Below are 25249 nucleotides of genomic sequence, written 5' to 3'. Positions count from 1 at the left end.
TTTAGGAAATTGTTCGGTTCCATGGTGTTCCTGTTTCCATCATTTTAGATAGAGGCCCTCAATTTACTTCGCATTTCTGGAGGGTAGTATAGAGTGAGTTGGGGACCCAGTTAGAGCTCAGCATACCCTTTCATCCACAGACCGACGGGCAGTCGGTGCGGATGGTTCAGATCTTGGAGGATATGCTAAGAGCATGTGTGATCGACTTCGGAGGCAGTGGAATCGATTCTTGCCTTTGGACGAGTTTTCTTATAACAATGATTATCAATTCAGCATTGAGATGGCTTCATTTGAGGCTTTGTATGGTCGGTGATGTCGTTCGCCTATCAGATGGTTTGAGCCAGGTGAGGCTAGGTTATATGGTACTGATTTAGTGAAGGATGCCTTGGAGAAAGTGAAGTTGATTTAGGAGCGACTTCACACAGCATAGTCCAGACAGAAGAGTTGTGTGGATCAAAAGGCGCATGATTTATCATTTATGTGGGCGAGAAGGTTCTCTTGAAGGTCTCCCCAATGAAGGGAATCATGAGGTTCGAGAAGAAGGGAAAGTTGAGCCTGGGGTTTATAGGTCCATTTGAGGTGTTGAGGCAAGTTGGGGAGGTTGCTTATAGCTTGCTTTGCCTCCCAATCTATGGGTAGTTCATCTGATTTTCCACGTGTCTATGCTCCGAAAGTTTCATGATGACAGGTCGTATTGTTAGACTACATCACGGTACAGCTAGATGAGAGTCTGGGTTATGAAGAGGAGTTGCCATTATTGACAGGAAGGTTCGCCAGTTAAGGTCCAAGAAGATTTATATTGTAAAGGTTTAGTGGAAGGGTCAACCACTTGAAGAGGTGACTTGGGATACCGAGTAGGACATGCGGAGCAGATATCCACACCTATTCGGCACTCCAGGTATGATCCTAGACCCGTTCGAGGACGAACATTTGTGTAAGAGGTGGAGTATATAACGACCTGACCGGTCGTTTTGCTTTCTAGATCCCTATTCCACTAATTAAGACTCCCCGTATATGCTTTTACTGTTTTATGACTTACAAGGATGGTTAGTTTGGGTTAAGGGCTTGGGATAAAATCCGAATACTTAGTTCCTTAATAGTGGCTTATAATGGTTAAGTTTGACTTGAGTCAACATTTTAAGTAAATGACCTCGAAATTGGGATTTGTCAGTCCCAATAGGTTCGTATGATGATTATGGACTTGGGCGTATGTTCGAATTGGGTTTCGGATGACCCTTCATCACTACTTGTTCGAGATTAGACTGGATACATGTTATGTGTATACTCACGCTACACTTCTGCACTAATCATGCAGGACCTGAGTCGGGTGCATCTGGCATCTATTTAGGCGCCCACCCCCATTACCTTGAGGCATAGTGGTGAGCTGCTCTCTGAGTCCGTTCTGCAGCACCCGCCGTCTCTCTTTTGTATTTAATTTCTCTCTATATTATTTCAAACAGTCTCATAGGTGTTTTGTATATTCTATTAGTTGCTCATACCCTTGTGACACTGTGTCTTGGGAACATGCTAGTAGAAACTTTATGATTTTGAGTACATATTTCACAGTATTTTGCTATTTCATTTGCTTACGCTTTACTTTACTAAAATATTCCACTTCTCATCTACTTAATTAATAAAAAATCAACTACTTTGAAATTGTTAAAACGAATAATTACATGACTAGTTCACTGTTGGTTTACCTAGCGGCGACGTTGGGCGCCATCACGGCCTATAGAGGAAACCGGGTCGTGACATTGACCATAACCATCATTTTATTTATTATAATTGTTTGCCGAGCTGTAACTGGATTAATTATTGAAATAAACGTTTAATAGAAAGAGGAACATTAAAATCATGTGTAATCTAATTATCCGTTGAATTCGTGAGAATCAACAGTATTAGAGAGTAAACTAACTCAAGAATTGGATACCGAGGCAATTATCTTTCGCCTATCTAGTCAACTACCCTTATTTCTGTCATTGATATCTCTTTGTTTCTCATCTTCTATCTTCTGTAATCATCAAATTAAGTGTTAATTTTCCTGGATAGTAATCAACTGAAGACTATTCGAACACTGTTCAAATCCAATCCATGTAGAGACGATAAATAACTATACTATCTTTGACTAGCGAGCAATAATTTTGTGTTCTGTTTTACGCTCATCACAGCACCAGAGTGCAACTGAATCTACTCTGCAGCAAGAACTACCAGAACCACCATCCTCTCCTATTCACATTGCGCCTGGAGATGCAACAACTTATTCAGAAGTACAGGTGGATGCATGGGAGAATTCAACTAGTGAGAATGCCACAAGTTCACTGGAAGTTATGCATGTTATAGAAGCCATTGCATCAGAGATGATTTAGGCTCCTGTTGTGTTTAATACACAAGCTCCTGCTAGACTAAGAAAGTCAGAAAGAACAAGCAAACCTCTCATATGGCTCAAGAACTTTGTGAGTCTGGATAAAGGGAAGGCAACAACTAGTAATTATTTGTATACACTATCTAATGTGATGAGTTATGCAGGTATCTCAGCTACATATCAAAGTTATGTAGAAAAGATGTCAACATAACTACAACCTATGTCCTACTATAGCAGCTAAAGACTTTAGGTGGATTGAAGCTATGAAGGCTGAAATTCAGGATTTAGAAGATAACAACACATGGGTTGTAGTACCATTTCCTACTAGAAAAAAGGCCATAGGGTTCAAATGGGTATATAAGAAAATACAAGGCCACTGGTGAAATAGAGAGGTTCAAAACAAGGCTAGTAGTCAAGGGGTATAAGAAGAAGAATGGGATTGATTACCGAGAGACCTTTTCACCAATGATAAAAATGGTCACTCTCTGAATTGTACTGTCTTTGGCAGTAGTCAATGATTGGTGTATCTATAAGATGGATGTCTTTAAAGCAATTCTACAGGGAGATCTTCATGAGTAAGTATATATGCAATTGCCTCAAGGTTTTTCTCAACCATTAAACAAGCCACTGACCTGCAAATTGCTCAAAGCTCTCTATGGGCTTAAACAAGCCTCTAGACACTGGAATATCAAATTGATGACTGGCTTACTTGAATCTGGCTTCAATCAAAGTCACCTTGACTACTCTTTACTAACAAAGAAAATAGGAGACAAGCTAGTCCTTGTTCTGATTTATGTTGATGATCTTCTAATCACAGTAAATGATCCTTCTCTAATTCAAGACACAAAAAATATACTGCAAAGCAATTTTAAGATCAAGGAGAACTTAGGTACTCCTTGGCCTAGAGTTTGCAAGAACTAAGGATGGCTTCCTCATGAACCAGAGGAAATATGCTTTGGAGTTGATTTCTGATTTGGTGCTAGCTGGATCCAAGCCTCTTGGTGCTCCTCTAGAGATGAATCTCAAGCTTACCTCTGCAGAGTTTGATCAACACGTTGGCCAATCTCAGGATACTTTGTTACCTGATCTTGGAGGCTATCAGAGGCTTATTGGTCGACTACTCTATCTCACCATCAGCAGACCAGATATTTTCTATGTTGTCCAATGCCTTAGTTAGTTTACACATGACCCTAAGGTTTCTCATATAGAGGTTGCAACTAGGGTGGTGAGATATGTGAAGCAGTCCCCTAGACCTGGTATTTTCTTCTCTGCTTCTAATTCTAATCAGCTTCAGGCCTTTTCTGATGCTGGCTGCGCCTCCTGTCCAGTTAGTAGGAGATCTACCACTGGCTATGTGATCAAATATGGGAAACCTCTTATTTCATGGGAATCCAAGAAACAATCCACTGTGTCTCACAGCTATGCTGAGGCAGAATACAGAAGTTTGGCCTCCACAGTTGCTGACATTGTGTGGCTTACTAGCACGTTCAAGGAACTCAATGCTCCACTCTCTTTGCCAGTGCCTTGGCATTGTGATAGAAAATCAGCCATCCAATTGTTGCTAACCCTGTCTTTCATAAACGTACCAAACATATCGACATAGACTGTTGCTTTATTCGGGAGAAAATTCTTCAAGGTCTTGTGCTGATTGTTTACTTGGCTTCTTCTGAGCAGCAGGTTGATCTCATAACGAAGGGTCTTAGCAGGCATCAACATCACTGTTTGTTGTCCAAGCTAGGTAGTCAGAGTTATAGTTAGTTGACTATAGTTAGAAAGTTAGTTAGGATAGATGGCTTAGCTGTATATAACCAACTCTCTCCTCTGTTTGTAGTTAGTTAAGTTCATTTCGATAATGAAAATGAGCTTCTCTCAACTCTCTCTATCTCTCTATGTATATCATGATTTCAATAGATTTCTTCTTCTCATAAACTTAACACAATTTTACACTTGTATATATTCCTTTCACTTATGTTGAAGTAAATGATGCTAATTTATAAGCCTTTTTTCAATGTGTTAGCTATTAGGTCCTTTTAAAAGTTGTGAAACAACCACTCTTCCAAGTATATTTTGCACATGAATTGTCATGATCCAAAACCCATTGTAGGTCGTGATGTCACCCAACGTCGCCGGTAGGGAAGCCAACGCTGAACTAACAACTTAGTTATTCATTTTATTATTTTTGAAATCGTGAATCAGGTTAGGTGGAGACTTAAATACGTTAAAGTTGTAGATATATACAATTTAAATATTATAGAAGTAAAAGTGTATCGAGGTTAAGCAAACCATAAACAAATTCTAGAACATCCGAAAACCCAGTGTCGCAAGTGCATGAGCATTTACTAAGGAGTAAAATAATAATACAACATCTATTCGGAATGTAAATAAGACATGATTAAGTAAATAGCACAATGGAGACTCTATGGGCTGCTGTACGTAGCCTGGAATGCAGCTTACCACAAAGTCTCCTCAGCAACTGTGCCTACGTTTTAAGATGACCACCAATTGAACATGTAAGATCCTACACATTTAGTGCAGAAGTGTGGCATTGGGCCGTAAACCAACCCGTAACCAGTAAGTATCTAGCCTAACCCCGAAGAAATAGTGACGAATGGTCGACAACGACACTTAATAGAGGTCCAATAAAGCAATATGATAAATCATAAGCATATATGAGCACAACGGTAATAATGGGGTAAAGTTGTAAGTTACAAAATCATCCAACTTTTAAACATATAAATTTATCAGTCTCGTATTCTCTCTCAACAGCCCAGATGTAACAAGTGTCAGTATCAGACGGATAAGGAATACCACATAAAATGCCAGGCATTAGTGGAAGGATAATCTCGTGAATATTCGGACGGCTAGCGATATAACACACGATTATGCTGAGGTCGCACGACCCGATCCAGAATAATATGTACATTGCCGAGGATCGACCGACACAAACCATAGATGCATCTATTATACTACTGAAGCATTCGGCCCGCTCCACAAGAAAGGAAGGAACTTATCAAATTACGAGACACGTGCTTACAATATAGTACGTGAGCACAAAGTGAATAGAACCTTTACCGTTTCTCAAATAATTTGCCAACAACTTTCTCTCTCTCTCTCTCTCTCTCTCTCTATATATATATATATATATATATATATATATATATCAGTTTAAATTATAAATTCAATTAGTTACCCAGCAGAATGAGTTCAAATAATTCAAATATTACATGATAAAGTCCTAAGTCTACCCAAACATAGGCATACTTTAGCTACTTATGGACTCTCGTCACCTCATGCATATGTAGCACCCAACACTAGTAACACATAACAATTACATCACCTAGGGGGTAGTTTCCCCCTCACAAGGTTAAATAGGAGACTTACCATGCTCCGAAGTTCCATAACCGGCTCCAACGCCTCTCTAACACCTTAAACCAATGTCCATCAATCCGAAACTAGTCAAACAAGGTGCAAATCAATCAAAATATACTCCAACGCGTGTAATTTAACAATTTATAATAATTCTCAACTTCACTCAAAAAGTCAACAAAGTCAATCATCGGGCCCACGTGCCCGGATTCGAAATATTCTTTAAGATAATCATTACCCATAACACCACAAACTCGAATATATAGTTTATTCCTAATTCCATGTCCAATTTCGTGGTAAAAATCCAAAAAGACCAATTTCTAGGTTTCTTTCAAAATCTCACAATTTCTACTAATTTTCATGTTTAAATCCTTGTAGAATCCATGTAGTTAGCTAACAATGTGCGGGAATTGCTTAACTTGCCACAGACGATGAAAATCTTCCCTCCATGAGCTCCAATAATCGCCCAACCAAATGAAAAATGGGAGAGAAATGGGCTAAGTCCCGTATTAAATAAATCTGTCCACGCCCGCTCTACTTCGTGATCGCGGAAAAACCATCGCGATCGCGAAGGCCAGAATCACTGCCTTCAAAATTTCCTCTGCGCGTTCGCGACCTCCACGTAGCGTTTGCGAAGCCTAATGACCCCTTCCCTTCGCATTCGGGGGCCACGAGCCTCGTTCGTGAAGGCCTAACGACAGTCAGGCCCTAGCTCCCCTTCCTTCTTCGCGTTCGTGACCTCCAAGTCGCATTCGCGTAGGCTACCCCAGCCTCTTCTCCGCGTTCACGACTCCTGCTTCGCGTTCCCGATGAGCAATTCCTAGAAGCCCCAAAATCCTTCTTTGCGAACGCATGAGACCCTTCGCAAACCAGACACCAGCACCAACAGTTGCAAAACAAGGAAAAATGGCCCGAAACCACTCTAAATCACACCCGAGGCTCCCGGAACCCCGACCAATCATACCAAAAAGTCCCAAAAAACAACACGACCTGCTCGAGACCTCAAGTCACACCAAACAACATCAAAACTACGAATTAATGATCGAAACCTTCTTTTAACTTTCAAATATTCAAATTTCAACGAACACGTCCAATTCATACTTAAACATTACGAATGACGCCAAACATTACGTGCAAGTCATAAATCACGATACGAACCTATTCCAAGGCTCGGAAACCCAAACAGATATCGATAACACCAAAGTCCACCTCAAACCAAACTTAGGAAATTCTAAAACCTTCAAAATGCAAACTTTCCACAATAAGCGTTGAAATGCTCCTGGGCGACCCGATACTCAACCCGAACATATGCCCAAGTCCGAAATCATCATACTAACCTATTAGAACATTTAAATCCTGATTCCAAGATCGTTTACTCAAAAGTCAAACCTTAATCAACTCTTCCAACTTAAAGCTTCCGAGATGAGAATTTTCCATCCAAATCAACTCTGAACTTACCGAAATTCAATTCTGACTACGCGTACAAGTCATAATACATGAAGTGAAGCTATCCAATGCATCAAACCTCCGAACGATGCGCTAAAGCTCAAAAAGACCGGTCGGGTTGTTACATTCTCCCCCACTTAATCAGACATTCGTCCTCGAACGTCCCAAGAATTGTTCCGGAGTTGTCCAAAATCATTGTTAACACCTCATGCACCTATCTGTGCCGCCACCACCCATGTGAGCACATTAGCTCGAGCCAGACTGAAGATCCTTCCTTTTTCTTACCCAACAATCCTTAGAACAAGTTTCAAACATCCGAAATTCTCCACGAGACCCGATTTTAACATACGAACACCGCATCAATCACTATACACTGTACCAAAACCTGATCATGCACCTTTGCTGAAATCAGACCATGCACCGCATAATTCTCATACCCATAATAACATCTTCCAACTGTAGAAGGTGCAAATTCACTAACCTAATGCCCGTAGTATACCTTATATGCGCATAAGCCCTAATCCAACCCTCGCGATACTGGAATGATTAAAACGGTGCATAGAAGCTCATAAATACCTGCAAAATCAATAAATCATAGGGTCCCTCCTCCTGAAAAGAACCATTACCTCATTCTGAACTGAATAACGATATTTTCTCTTTAATATACCCGATATAAATTCGATCGCACTAATCTCAAGTCAAATAACCTCATCTCACCCAGTAAAAGTTACTCGAGCAATAAGCCACCTTAAACACCATCTAAAATCTCATATAACGCCATCAAAGCGGCAACAAGCTTTAAATCGAATATGACTTATAAGGAAGAACGAACTTCAATAAGCAACTACCCAGCCTGCATAACGAATAAAACGGCTATCAAATGTTGTAATCCTTTCTAGATGATGAGAAACAAGACATACACAAAAATAAGTATAGGGAACCGTACTCAATATCTCTCTGTTGCGGCATAGAACCCGATCCAACTATGACACTGTTGCAGCGTGCAACCCAATCAAAACATGAGACTATTGCGGCATGCAACCCAATCCGAATTGACATTATTGTTGCGTGGAACCTAATCCATACAAAATACCCGTGGCAGCGTGCCACTCGATCCAATCAATATACCTATGGCGGAGTGCCACCCAATCCACACAACAATCAATAAGGAGACACCTATCAAGCTGTAATGCTTACACTTACGAGATGCCCGAAGATCAACCATAATCACGCCAAGTGCATAATACAACCCTGGGGAGGAGTAGCACCATACACTACAAAACCCAAGCACAACTAAGGTGCAATAAATGACATGCATCTTGAGAGGCCTCTTGCTCATATAACACCACAAACCACATGGGATCACAGCACATGTGTGAATAATCAAGCCGTCTCATAACCCACATGGCAGAATTGAGTATTACATGGAATAGCTGATGACAGGAATAACAACCAACGCTCGAAGACTCCTCCATAAGCAATGTTATGCTGAATGAACACACCCGACCTGACGTAGAGCACACTCTCACAATAGACCCACCAATGGACCTAAAGACGATTCTGATCATTATTGGGCCAACAACCTTCCAAGGATCCACAATGGCCGTATTCATGACACGAGCAATCATCCAATCCGGACCAAACTCCCACATTCCACAACCAAATGAGTAGCGCGCCTTTCAGGCATAAACTCTCTCATTAGCGATAGTACCAGAATCTCCATACTTGGTTTCAATCCTTAACAATCAAGTGACTATCATGTCACATTTATACAAGTTTCCCCATGGAATACGCTCTCACGACCTTCCGCACCAGGTAGCAAAGTTTGTACCTCCATACCACTTACCGTACTAATTCTGTAAAGCAAATCAAGAATCTGCAAATCAATACACAATGCCTCTTACACAGGACACCATTCTCAAGTGACACTAAAGAAAAAGCTAGCTCACTCTGAACATCTGAATTCTTACCTACTCATCCGAGCTCGTGACATTTTTATCAACACTGAGCCACAACCTTGATCCTCAACTTCCAATTCCCATATCGCTCACTGCACCTATCATGCTGCTACGCGAGAGTACTAGAATTCATCATAACCCCTGAATTACTAGTAGAATAAACACTTCATTGCCTAGAAACCATTCACTTAACTCATTTCAGAGGAACCATTGTAACACACAACAGAATTCCCATAACCATAGAAAATACAAACCTCAAGTTGTGGTCGAAACCACTATAATTCTTCTAGGATCCATTTACACATAACAAGGCCATTTGAATCAAATACCTCCCAAATCAATCAATTATGGTGGCTATCAAGCACGTACGTACAACCACAAACCACCTATATAACTTAACACGCCGAAGGAACTGATCATTGCCACAATCATGCTGATTCAAACCATTACTAATCAACTCAACTTCATCCAATATACTCTTGAATTGCCTTTGGCTATAATCTCATATTTTAGTCAATTATTACATTCCAATTTACTTCACTTTAGTTGAGTTTGTGCTTTAATCGCTAGTGTTTTGCACTAATTGTGTGTTTTATGCCTTGTATGTGTGATTCCGAGCTATGTAGATTTTATGGAATGAATTCAAGTGATTTGGAGCTTTGACGTCTGAGTAAAAGCCCAAGGAATTAAGTCAGGATCGTGTTCGGGATCAACGGATGATAGTTTAGAACGAACGAAGAAACGAGCAGGCATACTGCGCAGTGTCTAGTAAAATGCACATAAAGTTTTGCTCGGAACTCCATTTGGGCTCCACTATATGTTATTGGAAGCTATTTCAGAGGGATACAACTTTCATATTTTACATTTTTTCAAATTCCCAACAGAACAAGGTGAAAAGTGTGCGGCAAGCGCGTGGCCGTGCACTGGACGTGCATATGGTGCAGAATAGTGTGAAAAGTGCGCGGCCAAGCACGTAGGCACACTTCCAGGTGCACGGCCGCATACGTCCTGTCCAGGAAAAGTGTTCTTTTTCGCGTAGGAGAAGGTGTATGTGTTTGGGACTGATCCTACTTGGTATATATACATCAGAAAACGGTATTTTTGGGACTTTTGACATAATTTAGACCTAAGGAAGCTAAGGAGAAGAGGGAGAGGCAAGAGCACAAGGATTTCATCATTCATACTCACTCAAGACAAAGGTTTGGATGTTTTATATTTTCCTTTGACTCTTAATTGTGATGAATTTCTCCATATCCATGGAGTAATTCTTCCTTGGGATTGATAGATTTGGTGTTTTGAGAATTGTTTGTGGATATTAACTCTAGTTTTATGTATTGAATCGTTTTGGGTGTTTTAATTGTTGCATAGATATTCACATGTTTATGTAATCGAAAGAGGCGTATCTTGTGATGTTATTGCATTATTTTGTTGGTTGAATTCATTGATTTCTTCCTAGTAATCAAAAGAGGCTAGTTGAATTATTGTTTAGACCTAGTTAGGAGGATAATCGAAAGAGGTTCTCCTAAAGATTAACCCCTACGAATTCTTGCATATCTTCACTGAGCATTAACTTAGTTTATATTGTGAGGTTGAGACTTAATCAAGAGAGGAGTTTCTACTGAACGTTTGAACTAATAACTGAGTGAACTCGAGAGACTCACTGAACCTTAGAAGTGAATCGACTAGAGTTAACTCCCGAACAAGTATCTTACACCTATCCAATCAACCCCCATTTTCTCCCACTGATATCTTCTTTGCTTAATCTTGTTGCAGTTATCATTAGCCAATAGTTTAGACTTTTAGCTAATTTAGTTTTAAATCACACAACTCTAAGTTGTTGATCATCTTGGATAGCATTCAAGCTATAAACTATGAAAACATGTTTAAATCCAATCCCTGTGGATACGATATTTTCTATACTATATTCGACTATCGAGCCTAAATTTATATGCCGGTTTTGCGCTCGTCAATAGCTATATTCAAAAACATAATGAAATCAATCAACACTCATCCCGAGTGACCCTAATCACGAGACCACATCGTCTCAATACCCATGAAACATCTCATACCCTCCTCAAATGCACAATAGCATCTCAAACTACTACACCCATTCTGCAAGATCTTCCGCGAATCCGAAACTATTTCTTCCATTCCTCCAATACTACCCCGCAGACTCGATGATAACATAGAAAATTTCCCCAGTATTCTTCATACTCTGCTGCCCAGTCTTCAGCCACACAACAAACCCAAAATCCTTAGACATCGCGCTTACATCCTTGAACCCATTAGAACCACTGTTGAGAGTCACCCACTCTGACCTGGTCCCGGATATAATGAAACTCCAACACTCTGTTTGCACATGAACACTCCCAAAGAAGCAATCGTATGAATTTTTTTCCTTGTACATCACATCCACGAGAAGCATAAACTCTGATTCTTCCCAAAACCTACACATGAATCGATAAGGCAAAATATAGTACACATTCATCAAGTTCTTTGCTCGAATTATCCCTGATGTTTTCTTCTCTTAAATAAACCACCAATGCACCGATAATCGGAAGTCGTACAAGCAGAAAACCACGTGATCCAATCGTAGACGGTGGCTCCCCCACATATCTTTAAGCAAACATCTTTCCGTCATATTCAACCTTCCTCGGCACAGTAGCCACCATTCCAAATAAAATCCTTAGACCTAGTCACTGCCTACCATGATTCCCAAATCGCTTTAAACTTTTCTCAAGGAATGTGGCTATCCTACCACATAATCCATATGTTACTCTGACACTCCCACTTCGGTTAAACTATCTCATTTAAGCTACTTCTCCGCCTCTGATTTTCATACTTGACCTGCTAGTAATTCAACCACCGCGAGACACCCCCCACCATGTCCTTCCTCACCCTTCGCTGCCCAAATACTACCTCAAAACAAAATCCATCTCTTAAGCACCTGAACTAATAAATTGCTACCAACTCTAAGCCTCCTCGAAGATCATCTTTCTCGAGCCATTAGCATTAGGAACACTGATTCGATTATGAAACCGCGACTCACCGCCATATCTGACAACCGATTCTCAAGCACCATTCCACAACACCCTACCCTTAAGGAAAATCAAAGAAGACCGAACCTTAATGCATTCAAACAAGGACGAAGACACCACATCACAAATGATAATTCCACCATGCTCGAAAATATCAAGTCTCGTTACTCCATCAACCAAATCCTGAACATCTATAGTCCGATTGCATTTACTCCGCTAGAATAAATGTCGAACCTCTAAACCATGCGCTGAGAAATCCTCTTTTCGAGTCATTTACTGCCTCAACACATAAACAAGCACCCTACCATTACACCAACATTGTCCGATAACAACGCATAAAAATCATAATAGTCTGTGCATAGCCTCGAAACCATAGGAAATACAGATATTGGGCTGAAACAACAGAATACTCTTGCGCAAGGCGACAATAATAGCCTGCCAAATACGCATGGAGAAACATCATGCACCATGTCTGCAGTACCACGACAACTCCTTAATGCCCAATTGATAACAAGTGTTCCACGTCGCATAATATTAAGTAGGAAGTAAATGGAGGCATAAGCTTCAAGGGAATCAAGTTGCACGATGAGGAATCAAGAAGGAAAGTGCTCCTAGCAGCTCTATAGCCTCTCAAAGATAAGTAAAGACGTCTCTGTACCGATTCGCAAGACTCTACTAGACTTGCTCATGACTCGTGAGACCTAAGGGAACCTAGAGCTCTAATACCAAGCTGTCACGACACAAAACCCACTGTAGGTCGTGATAGCACCCAACGTCGCCATTAGGCAAGCCAACAGTGAACTAACAACTTAGTTATTCATTATATTATTTTTGAAATCATGAATTTGGTTAGGTGGAGACTTAAATGCATTAAAGTCGTAGATATATACAGTTTAAATATTATACAAGTAAAAGTGTATCGAGGTTAAGCAAACCATAAACAAATTCTAGAACATCTCAAAACCCGGTGTCAAAAGTGCATGAGCATTTACTAAGGAGTAGAATAATAATACAACATCTGTCCAGAATATAAATAAGACACGATAAAGTAAATAGTACGATGAAGACTCCGTGGGCTGCGGTACGTAGCCTAGAATGTAGCTCACCATAAAGTCTCCTCAGCAGCTGCGCCTACGCGCCAAGATGACCACCAATTGAACATGTAAGATCCTGCACATTTAGTGCAGAAGTATAGCATAAGTACATAAATCAACTCGTACCCAGTAAGCATCTAGCCTAACCCCGGAGAAGTAGTGAAGAGGGGTCGACATCGACACTTACCAGAAATCCAATAAAATAATATGATAAATCATAAGTAGATATAAAGCACAACAACAATAATGGGGTAAAACCGTAAGTTACATAATTCTCAATCTCGTATTCTATCTCAACAGCTCAAATGTAAAAAGTGCTAGTATCAAATGGATAAGTAATGCCATATAAAATGCCAGGCCTCAGTGGAATGATAATCTCCTGAATATTCGGACGGCTAGCAATATAACGCACGATTACGCCGAGGTCGTATGGCCTGATCCAGAATATTGTGTACACTACCGAGGGTCGACCGAAACGAACCATAGATGCATCAATTATACTGCTAAGGCGTTCGGCCCGCTCCACAAGAAAGGAAGAAACTTATCGAATTACGAAACACGTGCTTACAATGAAGTACATGAGCATAAAGTAAATATAACCTTTACCGTTTCTCAAATAATTTGCCAACAATTCAAGGTGATAAGGCTCGGCCTAATATAGTACAGGAGCATAAATTTTAATTATGAATTGAATTAATTTAGCCAGCGGAATGAGTTCAAATAATTTAAATATTACATGATAAATTCCTAAGTCTACGACATAAGCATGCTTTAGCTATGTACGGACTCTCATCACCTCGTGCATACGTAGCACCCACAACAAGTAACACATAACAATTATATCACCTAGGGGTAGTTTCCCCCTAACAAGGTTAGACAGGAGACTTACCTTGCTCTGAAGTTCCATAACCGGCTCCAACACCTCTCTAGCACCTCAAACCAATGCCTATTGATCCGAAACTAGTCAAACAAGGTGCAAATCAATCAAAATACACTCAAATACGTATAATTAACAATTTATAATAATTCTCAACTTTGCTCGAAAAGTCAACAGAGTTAACCTTCGGGCCAACGTACCCGAATTCTAAAAATTCTTGTAGATAATCATTACCCATAACACTATGAACTCGAATGTATAGTTTTTTCCTAATTCCGCGTCGAATTTCGTGGTAAAAATCCAAAAATACCAAATTGTAAGTCTTGTATCAAATCAATCTGCCCAGGCCCGCTCTTCTTCCTAATCGCAGAAAAACCATACCGATCACTGTCGTGCCCAATTTTCTTGCGAAAGCGGACTTTAACATGTAACAACTCTTTTAAAGGAGGTATTAAAAGAGAAGAGTCGCCATCTAACGATTTTAAGGTGCGTTAGGGCACCTATCTGTAAATAACTCTGTTTGACTAGTCAACGCCACCAAAGATCGGGTAAGAGCTCAAATTATCTCAAAGAGAAGGTGTTAGGTACTCTTCAAGATCCATAACTGTGAGTCCCGGCCGAACTTAAAACTATGTGGATTGTGTAATTAGGCTAGGTGATCAAATGAACAAGCAAACATATAAAAGTCGAAGAGTTTCATTATAACACAATGAGAATTCGTGCAAATCTTTAAGGACTACAAGGATACAACTACAATGGTCTATATTAAATGACTATGTGTGAATATCAAGTATATAAAAGAGGGGGGTCCTAGGTGTTTTAGCCTAAAAGATCACCCCGTGCAAAATAAATAATACTTCACAACTCCTTTTAGATAGGAGTTGCTCATATTATTCAGTGGGCACAGACTATCATCTCCTGTTACCCAATTACTATGTTGAAGTTGTTTACCTAAAGAGTTCTAAGTCAATTCTAAGTCGTGTCATATGCGTGCACTACCCGTCGCATGCCTATGGTCCAGGAGGCTTTGGACCTCTATTTGGATTGTTCTAGACTTATTTAGGTTGCTCAAAATGATAAAAACTAATCACACATACAAAACAAATAGGACTGCACATAATAGCAAAGAGTGGCTCATGTTAGCCTCTACACATAAGCAAAGAAGCATGCAGACTCATTTTCAGATTAAGCAATAGAACATTTCGAACTTAAGACTTAGAGTCCTTTGGTCCTATAGGCATGATCTCTATACGATTCCAGTATCAAACAAGTAATGCTGCAATATTAGGCTTAAGTACGGACAGATTAAAACTTTATAAATCCTATAGACATGGTTTCTAAGTGATTCTAATTTTTAGCAGTGTATAGCAACGTATTTGCATATTACAAACCTATAGGCATGATTTCTAGATTGTTTGCGCAAAAGGCGGTGAAACAACCCAGAATCATGAATTACCAATGTTGATTTTATAAACGAGTTTCTTAGGAAGATGACAGTGTCCTAAAAGCATGATATCTAATAGTTGGCAATTGATTTTGATATATAGTTTCATCCCTATAAGAATGCTATCTAATCAAAATCAACACAAATGATATGGAGCAGTTGGTTAATTATTAATCCTATAGGCATGGAATCTAGATGAGCAGTACCCTAAATAATTGAAGCAAGTGATAGATTAGCCATTCGAAGTCCTACAGGCATGGCATCTAGGTAAGTAGAATATTGTATTGCTACGCCCTATAGACATGCTATCTAAGGTAATACAATAGGGGAAACAGGTACGGCAAATACTTGAAAGAGCATATGCTTAAGTGATGTGTGTGCGTGTGACTCCTATAGGCAGGCTTTATACTCATGAAATTAAAAACATGTAAAGCAAAAAGCGAATAGACCACATAGATCCTATACGCATGCTTTCTACCCATTTATGTGATAATTCTACTTACATGGAAGTTTCCCCTAGAAGACATTGAAACCAAACAAACAATGGAAACTTATATGACATGGAAACATGTTTTAGCTAATCAATACAACCTCAGAGATCTATCATATTGGGCAAGAAGAACTCAACAATGTAACGACCGGATCAGTTGTTTTGAGATCTAGCGCATTGTTCAGTGGTTGGTGGCCATGAGCAGCTTCACTTCAGGTATAATGACTTGCACGCATGGTCGGAATTAAATTTTGGGAAGTTCGGAGTTGAATTGAAAAGAAAATTCTCATTTCGGAAGCTTTAAGTTAGAAGAATTTGTCTAAAGACTGATTTTTTAGTAAACGACCTCGGGATTGGGATTTGAAGGTTCCAACAGGTTCGTATGATGATTTTGGACCTGGGCATATATCCGGGTCGGGTTTTGGATGACCCGGGAATGTTTCGGCACCTATTGTGGAAGTTGACATTTGGAAGATTTTTCATAAATTTGTCTTGAGGTGTATCCAAGTCTGGGAATAGCTTCGTATGGTGATTCTGGTATTGGGAGCGCGTCCGAAAGTGGATTTGGAAGCCTTAGTTCGTTTCAGGGTCATTTTGTGAATGTTAGAAAGTTGAAGATTTTTAAGGAGTTTGACCGGAAGTGCACTTTTTGATATTGGGGTCTGATTCCAATTCCAGAAGTTAGAGTGGGTCTGTAATATAAAATGTGACTTGTGTGCAAAATTTGAGGTCAATCGGACATGATTTGATAGGTTTCGGCATCAAATGTAGAAGTTTGAAGTTCTAATGTTCATTAATCTTGATTTGGGGTGCGGTTCATGGTTTCGACATTGTTTGATGTGATTTAAGGATTCGAGCAAGTTAGTGTTATGCTTTTAGACTTGTATGGGTGTTTTGTTTGCAGCCCCGGGGTCTCAGGTGAGTTTCGCAGTAGCTTTAGAGCGTTTTGTTAAGAATATAGATTGATGGTTTTGGTTCAATCTCATTTGCGATGTTTTGGTCGCAAATGCGACTATTGCATTTTTGAGGTAGTGCTCGCGTTTGCGAACCTGTACTGTTGAGGGAAGGGATCGCATTTGCGACAACCGGGTCGCATTTTCGAAGCCTGAAGAGCTCGCATTTGCAAACTCTGTATCGTATTTGTGATGAAGGTCTGGTCTGTCAAGGGTTGCATTAGCGAGGCTTTCTTCGCATTTGCGAAGGTCACATTTGAGAACCCCCTGTCGCAAATGCGACATCTGCGACTGGAGACAAAGGATTTTATTCCGAGGCTTGGCTCATTTCCCTTATTTCCCACTTGGACTTAGGCGACTTTTGAGAGCATTTTGAGAGGGGGGTCCATCATCATCAAGAGTTAAGTGATTTCTTCTAGTTTTGAGTTAAATACAAGGTTTATATATGGATTAAGACTTGAAAATTTGTAGAAATTTGGGATTTTGAAGAAAAACCTAGAAATTGGCATTTTTGGATTTGGACCACGAATTTGGGCATGGAATTGGAAATAAATTATATATTTGAGTTCGTGGGGTTATGGGTAAAGTTCATCTTCAAAAATTTTAGGAATCCGGGCACATGGGCCCGAGGGTGATTTTATCGACTTTTCGGGAGGAGTTGGGAATTCTTATAAATTGGATTTTAAAGAGTATTAGAGTATATATTTATGGGTTTGCACCTATTGACTAGTTTTGGAGCGTTGGGAATCGGTTTGAGTTGTTGGAAGGGCTTGGGAGTGTCACGACACAAATCTACCATGTCGTGATAGCACCTATCGTAGAACTAGGCAAGCCGACTCTTTTACCAAAACAACCTGATTTTTCAGTTTAAAGATTGATTCAAGCTATTAAATTAATAAAACTTCATAAGATAAATCTGAATAACAAAGTGCAGAAAGGAAAGCCCGACATCAGGGTGTCACTAGTCATGAGCATCTACTAAGAACTGTCCTATAAAACTAAGGCTAATACAGTCTGGAAAATAACTAATAACATCTAAAGGAAGATAGGAGGGAGAAAAGTAAGGCTGCGACCACCATGTAGCTACCTTGCTAATTCCAACAGATCCGCCACGGATGAAAATCAACGCTCGCTAGCACGTCCAACAACCCCTGGATCTGCACACAAGGTGCAAGGAGTAATGTGAGTACGCCACTCAGTATTTAATAAAGGTAAATAAAGGTTGAGCAGTAGAAACCACATAAAGTCCACATCATGAAATCTCTGTAAGTACAACATGCTCTCAAATCATTAGGTGAGTCAAATCATCTCGTTTAAAAATCCAGTTTTCGGTAAAAATCATTGAAGATATTTTTCAACAGTTTCAAGAGAGGCTCAATGCAAAATAGAGCAAAAGTGATGAAAATCATAAACAGCTGCTCGGGCAAAAAATCGCTCGTATACAACCCCTCGGGCATAACATCACTCAGAATCAGTCCCCTTGGGAAAACCTCACAGTAACTCGTATACAGCCCCTCGGGCATATCTCATATCACTCACTCACGGTACCCGCGCTCACTGGGGGTGTACAGACTTCGAAGGGGCTCCTACAGACCAAGCGCTATAACAAGCCACCTCGTGGCATAAATCAATCAGGACCTCAGCCTCACAAAATCATTAATCAGTAACCACATCCTGCGGTGCGCAGCTCGATCCCATAATATCCTCACAAGAATAGGCCCTCGGCCTAACTTAGTCATAAACCTCTCAAGTCACTCGGGCTATCAGTAAAAAATCTGGGTGCTTAGCCCAAAATAACATTTTATATGCATCAAAATGGTGTAATAAAGACTGAGTTATGAAATCAGTAAACATAGCATGACTGAGTATAGATTGGGCTGAATGCAATATTTGGCACGACGCCCAAATATTGCATTCAGCCCAATTTATAGAAAATCTTTCTAAAACACACAAGTATCATATAGTTTCAGTAATACGCAACTTAACAGTTGCTATGGGACGGACCAAGTCACAATCCCTAACGGTGCACGCCCACTCGCCCGTCACCGAGCATGTGCGTCACCTCAAAGTAGTAAAACGATGTGAAATCCGGGGTTTCATAACCTCAAGGCTAGATACCATCATTACTTAACTCAAACCGGTCAAATCCCTACTCCGTGACGCCTTTGCCTCTGGAATCGTCCTCCAACCGTCCTGAATCTAACCAAAAGCAATACAATGCAATCAATATAGGCCAAGGAACCAATTCCATACGAGAAACTATCAACTTAGACAAAAATCCTGAAATTCACCCAAACCCGGCCTCCAGGCCCACGTCTCGGAATCCAATAAAATCACAAAACTAGAAACTCCTTTCACTCACGAGTCCATACATACCAAATTCATCAAAATCCGACATCAAATGGTCCCTCAAAATCCTCAAATCAAACTCTCCAATTTCCAAGCCCTAACCCCTCAATTTCATCCTAATTTCTACTAGTTACATGCTTAAACAACTGAAAATTACCATAATCACGAGTATTGAGCTCAAGCAACTTACCTCAATGGAAACCCCCTTGATTCCCTCTTCAAAACTCTCCAAAAAGCTCCAAGTCCGAATAAAAATGGTGGAAGATAACTCAAATTTTGCAAAGTGTGCATTATATACCTTCTGCCCAGGAATCTCACACCTCCGGCCCTATTCTCTCACCTACGCAACCGGTTCTGCAGTCCAAATAACAGCACCTGAGAAAATCACTTAAACTCCCAAGACCGCATCTGCGCCCTAGGCACTGCACCTGCGGGCCCGCAGATGCGTCAAACTCACTGCATCTGCGGCTCTTCCCTTAGCCTTCCAGTTCCGCATCTGCGGCTCTTCCCTACCGCATATGAGACCTCGCACCGGCAGATTGGGGACCGCAGGTGCGGAAACATCAGAAGCAGCAGCTTCAACTGCACAATTCCATTTCCAAATCCTGCGTTAACCATCCGAACTCATCCCGAGGCCCTCGGTACCTCGACGAAAAATATCGACAAGTCACATATCAACATTCAAACTTAGTGGAACCTTCGGAATACTCAAAACAACATCAAAACACCGAATTACCCTCGGATTCAGCCTAAGAACTTCTAAACTTCCGAATTCCGCAAACGATGCCAAAACCTACCAAACCTCGTCCGAATGACCTGAAATTTTGAATACACATCACAAATAAAACTACTAACCTACTCCAACTTCTGGAATTTCATTCCGACCCCGATATCAAAATTTCCACTAATCGAAAAATGCCAAATTTCCAATTTCGCCAATTCAAGCCTAAATCTACCACGGACCTCCAAATCATATTCTGGACGCGCTCCTAGGTCTAAAATCACCTAACGGAGCTAACCCAATCATCAGAAATCACATCCGAGATCGTTCACGCATAAGTCAACATCCGGTTGACTTTTGCAACTTAAACCTCTAATAGGAGACTAAGTGTATCATTCCACACCGAAACTACTCCGCACCCGAACCAACCAACACAATACGATGAAATACAGCTGAGGAACACATAAGGAAGCAGAAATGGCTGAAACGAGGCTATAACTCATGAAACAACCGGCTGGGTCGTTACATCCTCCCCCTCTTAAACAAACGTTCTTCCTTGAACGAGTCTAGAAACATACCTGAAGCCTAAAACGGTGTGGATATCTACTCCGCATCTCCCGCACGGTCTCCCAGGTAGCCTCCTCCACGAGCCGACCTCTCCATTGCACTTTCACAGAAGCTATATCCTTTTATCTCAACTTTCGGACCTGCCGCTCCAAAATAGCCACTGGCTCCACATCATAAGTCAAATCACCGTCTAACTGAACCGTGCTGAAATCCAAAACAAGAGATGGATCGCCGATATAATTTTGGAGCATAGAAACATGAAATACCGGATGCACACCCGACAAGCTAGGTGGAAAAGCAAGCTCATAAGCCACCTCCCCAATCCTCCGAAGCACCTCAAAGGTTCAATGAACCGAGGGCTCAACTTGCCCTTCTTCCTAAATCTCATAAGACCCTTCATGGGCGAAACCTTCAGTCGAACCTTCTCCCCAACCATATAAGACACATGATGAACCTTCCGATCAGCATAACTCTTTTCTCTTGAATAAGCTGTCGAAGCCGCTCCTGAATCACTTTCACCTTGTCTAAAGCATCCTGAACAAAGTCTGTACCCAAAAGCCTAGCCTCGCCCGGTTCAAACCAACCTACTGGATATCTACACTGCTTCCCATATAAAGCCTCATATGGAGCCATCTTAATACTCGACTGATAACTGTTGTTGTACGCATACTCCACGAGCGGTAGAAATTGGTCTCATGAACCCCCAAAATCAATGACACAAGCGCGTAACATGTCCTCCAATATCCGAATAGTGCGCTTGAATTGCCCGTCCGTCTGAGGGTGAAAAGTTGTGCTCAACTCAACCTGAGTACCCAACTCTCGCTGCACGGCCCTCCAAAACTGTGATGTAAACTGAGTACCTCTATCTGAAATGATGAAACCGGGACACCGTGCAGGCAAACAATCTCTCGGATATAAATCTCAGCTAACCGCTCTGAAGAATAGGTAGTACACACAGGAATGAAGTGCGCAGACATGGTCAGCCGATCCACAATCACCCAAATAGTATCGAACTTCCTCAAAGTCCGTGGGAGTCCAACTACGAAATCCATGGTGATCCGCTCCCACTTCCACTCTAGAATATCTATATGCTGAAGCAAGCCGCCCGGTCTCTGATGCTCATATTTCACCTTTGGCAATTAAGACATCGAGCTACAAACCTCACTATATCCTTCTTCATTCTCCTCCACCAATAGTGCTATCTCAAGTCCTGTTACATGTTTGCGGCACCCGGATGGATTGAATACCGCGAGCTATGGGCCTCCTCTAGAATCAACTCCCGAAGTCCATCTACATTGGGCGCACATATCCGACCCTGTATCCTTAATACCGCGTCATCACCAATAGTCACATCTCTGGCATCACCGTGCTAAACTCTGTCCTTGAGGACAAGCAAATGAGGATCATCATACTGGCGCTCTCTGATACGATCGAACAAGGAAGACCCAGAAACCACACAAGCTAAGATCTGATTGGGCTCCAAAATATCCAACCTCACAAACCGATTGGCCAAGGCCTGAACATCAATTGCAAGAAGTCTTTCCTCAACAGGAATAAATGCAAGACTACCCATACTCACCGCCTTCCTACTCAAGGCATCGACCACCACATTAGCCTTTCCCGAATGGTACAAAATAGTAATATCATAGTCCTTTAGCAGCTCCAACCATCTTCGCTGCCTCAAATTGAGATCCTTCTGCTTGAACAAGTGCTGGAGCCACGATGATTAGTAAACACCACACAAGACACACCATAGAGATAATGCCTCCAGATCTTCAACGCGTGAACAATGGCAGCCAACTCCAAATTATGAACAGGGTAGTTCTTCTCATGAGGCTTCAAATGTCGAGAAGCATAAGCGATCACTCTACCATCATGCATCAACACACACCCAATGCCGACCCGAGAAGCATCACAATACCCCGTATAAGAACCTGAAGTTGATGGCAAAACTAACATTAGAGTTATGGTCAAGGCGGTCTTGAGCTTCTGAAAGCTCGCCTCACACTCATTCGACCACCTGAAAGGAGCACCCTTTTGAGTCAATTTGGTCTAGGGTGATGCAATAGATGAAAATCCCTGAACGAACTGACGGTAATAACCCACCAAACCAAGAAAGCTACGAATCTCTGTGGCTAAGGATGGTCTGAGCCAACTCTACAGCACCTCTTTCTTCTTCAGATCGACCTGAATAGCCTCACTGGACACCACGTGCCCCAAGAACGCCACTGAACTGAGCCAAAACTCACACTTAGAGAACTTTGCATAAAGCTTCTCCTCCCTCAACCGCTGCAATACAACTCTCAAATGCACAGCGTGCTCCTCCTGATTGCACGAGTACACCAGTATATCATCAATAAATACAATAACAACCAAGTCGAGATAAGGCCGAAACACGATGTTCATGAAATGCATGAACACTGCTGGTGCATTGGTCAGCCCAAAAGACATCACAAGAAACTCATAATGACCATATCGGGTCCTAAAAGTTGTCTTAAGAATGTCCAAGTCCCTCATCTTCAACTGGTGATACCCTGACCTGAGATCCATCTTTAAGAACACTCTCGCCCCCTGAAGTTTGTCAAATAAATCATCAATACGAGGCAAAGGATACTTTTTCTTGATTGTGACTTTGTTCAACTGCCTGTAGCCAATGCACATTCTCATAGTGCCATCCTTCTTCTTCACAAATAGGAAAGCCGCACCCCAAGGTGACACACTAGGCCGAATAAACCCCCTATCAAGGAGTTCCTGAAGGTTCTCCTTCAATTCCTTTAACTTTGTCGGTCCCATGCGATACGGTGGAAAAGAAATGGGATGAGTGCCCGGCACCAAATCAATACCGAAATCAATATCCCTTTCCGGTGGAATGCCCGGCAAGTCTACAAGAAACACATCCGAAAAGTCCCTCACTACCAAAATTGAATCAATGGAAGGAGTCTCTGCACTGACATCCCTCACGAAGGCTAAATAAGAAAGACAACCTTTCCCAACCATCCGTTGGGCCTTGAAAAATGAAATCACCCTACTAGGAACATAATCCGACGAACGTCGCCAGTCAATCCGTGGCACCCCCGGCATAACCAACGTCATTGTCTTAGCATGACAGTCCAGAATAGCACGACACAAAGACAACCAATCCATGCCCAATATCACATCAAAGTCAACCATACTAACCACCAAAAGGTCCACTCGGGTCTCCAAACCCCTAATAGTCACCACACATGACCGATATACGCGGTCCATAATAATAGTATCGTCCACCAAAGTAGATACACGAACAGATGAAATAAGAGACTCACGGGGCGTTATCAAAATAATGAGCAAAATATGATGACACATATGAAAAGTGGAACCAGGATCAAATAATACAGAGGCATCCCTATGGCAAACTGAGACAATACCTGTAATCACAGCATCTGAAGAAATAGCATCTGGTCTGGGTGGGAGTGCATAGAAACGGGCCTGACCACTACCTGATCGACCTCCAACTCTAGGCGACCCCTAGCTGGTTGTCCTCCACCCCTAGCTGACTGGGCGGGTGGTGAAGTAACTGGTGCTGAAGTCGATGGCTGACTCCTTTGCTAAGGCGGACCCCCCATGACGATGAGGACACTGACTCCACATATGCCCCAACTCTCCACAATCATAACAACCCCCTAGTGCTGGCGACGGGGACTGAAGGGAACCCTTATCACCGGGATGACTGGTAGAAGAACCTCGCATGGAGGAACCTTGAACTAATAGAGCACAGGACAATCTCTGGGCTGGGAGGTCACTAAGTGATGAATGGCCCTAATGAGAACTATGAGAACCATGGCCCAATGATGCCCCACGGTGAACTGGACGAGATGACTGAGCATGTCTGAATGGACGGCCTCTATCGTGCTGAAACTGACCCCCATGAGGAGCACCACCAAAACTACCGGATCCACGAGGCCTCTTGGCCTCCCTCTCTACTCGCTCTTGACGAAATCGACTCTATGTCCCGAGAAATGTCAATAAACTCCTCAAAAGAAGCACCAGATACCCTCTCTCTAGTCATCAGAATTAGCAACTGATACGAAAGGCCATCCACGAACCTCCTGATCCTCTCCATGTATGTGGGAACCAAATAGATAGCATGACAGGTTATCTCAGAGAACCTCATCTCATACTGCGTCACAGTCATATCATCCTAATGTAACTACTCGAACTGTCTACCCAGCTCCTCTCTACGAGACTACGGCACATACTTCTCTAGAAAGAGAACGGAGAACTACTACCAGGTAAGGGGAGTTGCACCAACAGGCCTACGCCTCTCATAAGCCTCCCACCAAGTAAAGGTAGCTCCAAAGAACTAAAAATTAGTGAACAAGACCCCATTGGTCTCCAGAATACCCACTATACGAAGAATCCTCTAACACTTGTCCAAGAAACCCTGGGCATCCTCACCCTCTAGACCACTGAAAGTCGGAGGCTCAAGTCTACCAAACCTCTCCAATCTACGCTGCTCATCATCAGGCAAGACTGGTACCACATAATCTTGAGTAGGTGCAATCGGCTGGGCTGGTGGTACCTTCGATGTCTATAGTCCTCGAACAA

General features: G+C 41.6%; 1 protein-coding gene across 1 annotated transcript; it reads left to right on the top strand.

The window, feature by feature from the left end:
* Positions 3297-3965, top strand: LOC109224420 (uncharacterized mitochondrial protein AtMg00810-like). The gene is made up of 2 exons (XM_019389001.1): positions 3297-3518; positions 3651-3965. The coding sequence occupies exons 1-2, from the start codon at positions 3297-3299 to the stop codon at positions 3963-3965; spliced, it is 537 nt and encodes a 178-aa protein (XP_019244546.1).

The sequence above is a fragment of the Nicotiana attenuata genome, chromosome 3 (genome assembly GCF_001879085.1).
Source record: "Nicotiana attenuata strain UT chromosome 3, NIATTr2, whole genome shotgun sequence".
Classification (NCBI taxonomy): Eukaryota; Viridiplantae; Streptophyta; class Magnoliopsida; order Solanales; family Solanaceae; genus Nicotiana; species Nicotiana attenuata.
This window is presented reverse-complemented; position numbering and strand designations above follow the sequence as displayed.